This window comes from Vanessa tameamea, chromosome 31, assembly GCF_037043105.1.
Source record: "Vanessa tameamea isolate UH-Manoa-2023 chromosome 31, ilVanTame1 primary haplotype, whole genome shotgun sequence".
Taxonomy (NCBI): Eukaryota; Metazoa; Arthropoda; class Insecta; order Lepidoptera; family Nymphalidae; genus Vanessa; species Vanessa tameamea.
Window position 1 is genome coordinate 422,150 of NC_087339.1, and position 7,959 is coordinate 430,108.

The 7,959-nt window shown below is 30.5% G+C and overlaps 1 protein-coding gene across 1 annotated transcript in view; it reads right to left on the reverse strand.

The window, feature by feature from the left end:
* The window catches only part of LOC113402758 (M-phase inducer phosphatase-like), a 32,376-nt gene extending 25,502 nt beyond the window's left edge, over nucleotides 1-6,874 (reverse strand). The window contains exon 1 of the mRNA XM_026643068.2: nucleotides 6,687-6,874. Coding sequence (XP_026498853.2) covers nucleotides 6,687-6,736 — 50 coding nt within the window. The 5' untranslated portion in view covers nucleotides 6,737-6,874. The remainder of the gene's footprint in view (nucleotides 1-6,686) is intronic.
* Between the last annotated feature and the right edge of the window lie 1,085 nt (nucleotides 6,875-7,959).

Sequence of the window (7,959 nt, forward strand, 5' to 3'; positions counted from 1 at the left end):
TAAAAGCGTTATGTTGGTTGCGAAATTATCGCTTAATTTATGGTTGTTTTTTTTTTTGATGAATTTTAAGTATATTGAATGCGTTTTCATTTTTTAAAACGGGTTTCTTTCAACACCTTAGGATGTTAATGTCGTTTGTCTAAAAAATTTAGGAAAATTAAACCTCGTGTCGATTTTAAGTTTCAACGCATTCTTATTAATTTATACGATTTTTTTTCCAAAAGAATGTTATTTAAATTATACAAAAAATCGCAGACCACAAAAAACCTGCGGAATAAAAACAAAAAAAAAAAAAAACAACAACAAAATATTCTTTATTCAAGTGGTCTTATAAAAGCACTTTTGAATTTCATGTAACAGTGTTGATAATTTAATATATTTATAATAAGCAGTATCTTTTGTCTAAGTTTGTGCTGGTTTAAGTTTTTATTATTCATCTAAGAGTTTAATACTTTTTATTATAATTCAATATAATTTTTGTGAATATGCCGATGGTGTTTCAAATAAATAAATTAATTAAATGCAATCCTACCATTGCTTCATCGTTCAGGAGTCGTATTATTGTAATGCCAACTGAAAAAATACTAAACCAATATACATGAAACTTATACCAGAAGACGCAGCTGGTTTCGGATAAGGATTTAGTATACAAGTAGCTGCACTTCGCAGTTTCACGTGTAAATTTAGAAGTTCATCATCTTGTAAAGAATAATACGATTTTGATTACGAGACTATTCGTTCGTAATTATTATGTTTGTTTGTACGTTTATATATATTGCTAAGTTATACAAGTAAAGCCGGGACGGTTCACTAGTTACGTACATTAATTACAGAGGGTGAGCATCTGGTGGGTTGAACGAACTGCGGGGGTAGTATCGATCTTGCGCAAGCGCGGTTTTGAACGAAATTTTGATATCATTACTAAGACTAAATTAACATTATAATACGTTATTTATCTATATGTTTATAAATAACAAATATTAAACAATCCTGGTTACACACCAATTTAAAAAAAAAAAAATTTTTTTTTAATAGTCGAACCCGCGGTTTTTTCCAAGCGAAATTTATAAAACCTTATAACACAGTCTTTGTCCCATTTTAACTCGAGGGGTGAAATAAAAAAGCCTATGCCCTACACTCGGGAATCAAACTATCTCCATACGAAATTTCATCTAAATCAGTTCAGCGGTTTAAGAATAAAGAGGTAGCAGACAGAAGTATTTTTGTATTTATAATATTAGTATAGATTTATGTATCACGACGATATCTATGAGGACTAGACTTTAAGATTTTAGGTATAGTTAATAAATAAATCTAAGTTTGACCTTTTGGTTGAACATTTGTAATATTTATAAAGTAAGATAATTTTATTATATTTATATGACGTCTCAGTAAATGGGTATTTTATATTTTAATGAGTTTAAAAAGTTCAAGTTAAATTTATTAGATTCTAAATACCGGTTTTTTTCTAAATTACTTCTGAACTTGCTTATAATTTTTATCACTGGCAATAGTACCATACTTGAAAACGTGCAATTTTGTAACCATAGAGTCAAGAGATAACATGAGTTAATATTTTTACAGCACCATTGTTTATGGGAAGTGGCTTACCATCGGTGGCCCATTTGCTAGCCCTTTACCAACTTTGATAACAGACGTATAATAAAGAGTATATTAATATAAATTTCTTATAATGAAGTTAAAACATACTATATATTATAAGTGTTTATTAATATAAATTAAGTATTCAAAGGTCAAACGACGCGGCAATCGCCTTTTATTTTTTATAATCTGCGGTTTAAGTTATACGAGAAGCGCGGGAAATTTGACGTTTAAAGTTATTTTTGGATTTTTTTTGTAACCTTGGTGTTACGATATTCAGCCTGTGAACGAATTTAAGATGAACATGTGGTTCTGTTTTTATAACGACCACTGATAAAAATAATTTGCATTACAGGACAAGAATGGTTCTTATGCAACAAAAACAAATTAAGAAATAATTCGGAATGTCCTCACTAAATATTACCCAAAAAGAACGTTATAAAAATCGAATACTATTTCGTTACATTAAAAGAACCTATATGAAAAAAAAAACAATCATTACATTATAAACAACCTAAAATCAACATTTTTTTTAATCGTTACAGATAAAGAACCTAATTATATAAAACATAAAAAAAAACTTTAACCGTAAATATAATCCGTTTCTTAACTGAAAAAGAATCTATAAAAACCTCTCCGCACTCAATCGTGGTGAGTCCGGTGACCAGTCCGAGTGGAGCGTGACGCGCCGTTAACGTTTGCAACGTACTTTAACGGAGCCATACATATGTTTATTAATGCGTCCTGGATGGGGTATTCACTGCCTGCTTATATCCCACCGCTGGACTAAGACTTGCACCAACGTGGACATTTGACAGAATTCCCAAATTGAGCACGAGATCAACACAAATACCTATTTTGGCTGTCCCCAAGATTATTCCTTGAACGGGCGTAAAATGTAACCTATATCGATCCTTGGAGTTCAAGCATGCATATGACGTAACAGACAGAGTTACTTTTGCATATATAATTTTAGTATATAAACATAATTTATTCAAAATGTTATATCAACCACAGAACATTTTAGAATAACTTTAACTTGGTCCAAATAAGAAAATGTATTACAAAACTGCATCAAGCGATTTTGATTTTTAAATATAATGATATAAGAGTTATTATTTAATGTGTTCTAGATTGGTTTTTTAACTTTATGTTACTTCAAACATGATAGGGGTCCATTGTGATACACCGCAACCATAAAACAAAACAGAGTTCTATGGTTTGTATTTTTTTGTCTATTTTTTTTTTTTAATTATATAGACCAGAAAATAAACCACCTGAACGTCACAAACACAATTGTTAAGACGTTAAGGTTGAAGTTCTGGCCTTTACACCGTCAAACGACCACCAATGTCTATTATAGTTACACAGACTAACTCTTCAAACCGGAACACAACAATTCTAATTATTGTTTTTTGGTGGAATATGTAGTTACTTTTTTTCTTTTTTTATGATTTCGGTAGACGGACGACCATATGGGTCACCTGATAGTAAGTGGTCACCACCGCCTATAAACAATGGCGCTGTAAGAAATATTAACCATTCCTTAGATAACCAATACGCCACCAACCATGGGAATTAAGATGTTGTGTCCCTTGTGCCTGTAGTTATATTGGCTCACTCACCCTTAAAACCGGAACACAACAATACTGAGTATTGCTGTTTGGCGGTAGAATATCTGATGAGATGATAACCTACCCAGACGGGCTTTCACAAAGCCCTACCATCAAGTAATGAATGGGTATCGATCAGTTAGGCCCTACCTACCTACCAAGTAGAGATTTAATTAATTATAATCTCTAAAGATGTCACGTCTCTGGATTTTGTTGTATAGTTCTTTCAACGGCAATGTATATAAACAGTGACCACCGCTGATAATAGAGGTCCCAGTGTGGCATTGCATTGTAATTTATTTTTCCTATCCTTTCAGTATCCATTGAATCAATAGTAAACCTTGAGAATATCGCCTGTATCCTATTCCAATGGAAGTAGGAAAAAAGGTAAACAAACCTTAGATTTACGTATTTCATCCTATATTTATTCCATTGCTATGTTGTGCAGAGTTTATAGTTAATACATATATATATTTATTATTCAACACTATTGCACTTAACCACTTATTTCCAATTTAATTTTACTTCCAAAGTTCCGATAACAGTTTCGTCGACGTTCAAAACGCCATTTTTTCGCAAATCCATAGTGAATATCATAGATTAATCATAATCTCGACCAATGATATCGCGTCAATTTGCTGTCAATGTTTATTTGTCTTTTTTCCTATATACCAGCCTTCCTTTTTAAATAAAAAAGAAATATCAAGGCATTTTCTGTACATATAAGTAATCTCACGATAAACCAACATCGATAGATGAATTATAATGATGGAATCGAACCGACGACATTTTATAGCTTATCCTATAAGCCTTGACTTCAGAACTAAGATAAGATGCTATCATAAAATATTAATCAAAGTAACCGCTTTACATCGAGAAAAACGTAAAAAAATTGCAAATAGTTTTAAAATGTCCTAAGTGTGCATCAAATTGTTAATTTTGTTTTTCGACTCTATCGCAATGTGTTAAAATCGAAATTCCGTATGCATAACTTCGATATGCAAAACGGCCGTTCATTCATGATTTAGTCACGAGTGTTGCCAGCCATGAATGCATTTACCCATTATAAATTCATCAGCCGTTTTATGATGTAAACATTCATTCATGTAATGTGAAATATCAATTTTTATGACGTCACTAATGTATTAAGATTGCATTGCATTTTTGAATTATTGAAAGTTACTTTTGATAAACAAACTTTCAAGTAACGGACCGGATGGGAATTTTATTTACAAATTAGGAGACGTGTTTTTTAAAACGCTTATAAGAGATTTATTTATTTTCAAACAGGATATAATTATAATATCGTGATATCAGTGTTGGATAAGATTAACTACCGAGTTTTATGCATATTTCGATTCGATGGTAACAAAGTATCAATGCAAAGGGACTTTTAAAAACCTACTTTTTTTTATTGTAAATAGGTCAAACAAGGAAATAGGTCGCGTGACATTGTCATTGTAAGAAATATTAACCAACCCGGTACATAAAAATACTAAGTATTGCTGTCTGGCTTTAAGCTATATAATGAGCGGATGGTACCTACCTAGAATAACAATATTCGTATAGTTTAAGACCCGAATAGTTACACCCGTCATTAGTTGAATTTCTAACGGACAAACGATGTTGTCATATGAGCTTAATTTATTTATAGATAGGCGTCTATCCAGTTTCCTGTGAGTGATGTGTACATTCGCAGCATAAATGTATTAACATCACCAATAATTAACTAATTGTCTCAAATCTAGGCGTACTACACATGAATAATATGCTTACAGCGCTATGATTTCAACTTAATTCGATTGAATTAATTTTTTTTATCATGACGTATGTGTTCATTAAAATATACGACTGCAAAATATCCACCATTTTCTTTAAATAGTCATAAATAATGATGATATTATGTTTAAATTATATTTTGTTATTCCCATAGTAGTTTATATATCCTTAAAGTTCAGTAGTCGAGGTCGGATGACATCATAGAATAAAATACACGGGTAAAATAAAGGCTCTATAAATATCGGTTGGCAAATTCGTCTTAGTGTACGGAAATGACAGATCATGGGTCACGTGATAAATTGTTGACCAATGAAATGACGGAATAGAATTTAAAACAATTTCTAACCTTAACTTATAAATGAAAATTTGTTTTATAATGTGTAACTCAAAAAACTACTAAAACACAATTATAACTTATAACAGAAGATTTTCGGAAAATGTTTTATTGTGTATCATTGTCTGCGACTTGCATTTCCACCCAGATTTACATTTAGACTAGTCTTGAAGTCTTGAGTAGTGTGAATTTCTTGATACTATAAAATGACTACCTCTTATAAACTATTAAAATTTTATCAAAAATACAAGACATGTTATATTCTTCTTAAACAATACAAAATATAATATAATAAAGTAATAATATTCCCGCAAAACGTGCACAATTCCAAACTTAAGTACCTACGTGACAACACTCATTTCCCGCCAATTGATTCTACATCTCACTCCCACGCTGCATTCTTTCACGGATTAGAACGAGACGGCAATATAAACATAAATCAGCCATTATGCGATAACATTCGTGTCCGAGATAAAACTTTTTGGTTCACTTTTTTTTATGATTTCTCATTCATTTTTAGAATTTAGAAGATTATTAAAATCCTTTTCGTCCGGCTTCTTGACTTTGTTGCTTTTATTTAACTTACAATAAATTATGAAAATTTTACACGTGTTTCTTTAATCGTTCGATTCGATATTTAAACTTAGAATATAGATTCTCACTTTCGTTGTAATGAAATGGAAACTTTCGCGCGCATTCTAACTTTTTTACCAGTCGCAGATATCAAATACGACCAAGGAGGTTATCAAACCTTTTTTAAGTCCCAAGGTCTGAATGACGTAATGTCTTTTTATAGTATTTTCTGCTTTAAATTCCTAACCCATATAGAACTAACGATTTCTAATCTGTATGAAGGAATTCGCCGTATGTCATGTTATAAATAGGTATATTTTTTATACTTTTTATATTCACTTAGCAATCTTGTTTTAGCGTAGTTGAGAAGATTATAACGACTTCATCATGAGTTAGAGGCGTAGTTTTTAAATCAAATATATTTATGTTAAAACTAAGGTAAGGAATATGAGTTTAGAAAAGAATAAAGGTAACCATCTCACTCACTTAACAAAAATTTGTTATCTGTTGAAGAACGTTTCATTGCTCTTTTTAAAAATAGTTATTATTGTCTTAATTAAAAATAAAACTAGTTTAACTAAAAAGTATTTATTATATTTATGATATATTAATAAGAGAGACATTACTGTCTTTAATTACGATAATGTAAAGCTATATTTATTATTTATCGTCTTAAACAACTAGTTATTTTCGTCTATTTAAAAAAAAAAGTTATTTATTGTTTTTATACTTTATAATTTATATCTTTACATAGTTTGTTATTGAATGTTTAAAAAATAACATACCCGGAACACTGGCAGTTAATCTCACAGTTCTTGCTGCTTTCACCCCACATTTTATTTAATGCACAGTATCTTACACGTAAAACACAAATCACAGGTTCATTATAAATAATCAGTCTAATAATAAAGAGAGTGTTCCAACCACGATGTTTCTCGCTCCGCGGTCGAATCACAACTGAATTGCGGTGTCAAATCGTCCCGGGTCCCAAGCGGTCCCGGTTCTCCGTAATGTATTCCTGCCGCCCTTGATTCGAGAGCGCTGTGTGAGAAATTTTCTACCATTTCGGTAGAATTAGTTGTAAGTTTTTGCAGAAATTATTATTTGTTAATTAAAAAATATATTGATTACATTATTTTTTTTTATATATTTCATATACATCAACTATCTTTAAAAAAAAAAAAGAAAATTTTATTATAATAAAAAAAATTAAAATGTCATTTTTCCACAAGTGCTTTTTTTAAACGACCACTCATCTGTACCTTACATTTAAAATAAAACTAATTAGTTAATAAATACAATATAAATTATTTGGGTTAAGTTGGTAAGAACAAAGTATAGTCAACCTTACATTATTTTACCATAAATACAGTCTCTAGTAGAGCGCATTGTCTATAAAAATCTCATTCCATCCGAATCCTAGTAATCAATTAGGAAATAAGCCGGAAACATTCCTAATTAACCTATAACTTCTATAATGTAATGTTATGGAATTGATATTATTACTCATACTTTTGAATCACTTTAGAGAATAATACTAAATGTAAAACAGTCACTGGATCGGAATGTAAATTCTGTCGAGAAGAACAGGCTTAAACTTAGTAGTTACTCATTTCAAATATGAAAATGTACATGTATCCTATGTAAACAATCTTAGTCCAAGAACACAGAAATCATCCGCTAAATACTTAGGAAACCGAAGTAAACAGAAAACGGAGCGTTGAGTTTTAAATAATGGACCGTGCAAATGTTGTTCGGCAGTTTAACCAAAAAGGGCTTAAGATCTTTCGTTTATTAGGATTTATAGCTTCGTAACATGTGTTTTCAACAAAATCTTTAGTTAGAAAGGTAATAAAGATAATCAGTACAGGCTGTTAGAATTATATTATGTATATAAAGTTACGTCGAATTTTTCCAGTAAGCCGAAACATTTTTTTTAATATTTTTTTTATTTTAAATGATAAAGGCTGTTATTGTTAGGGCGCTGTTAATAAAGAACAGCATAAATTTATATCTATTCGTCTGCCATTTTGTTTTTAAAATATAACTGTCAAATTT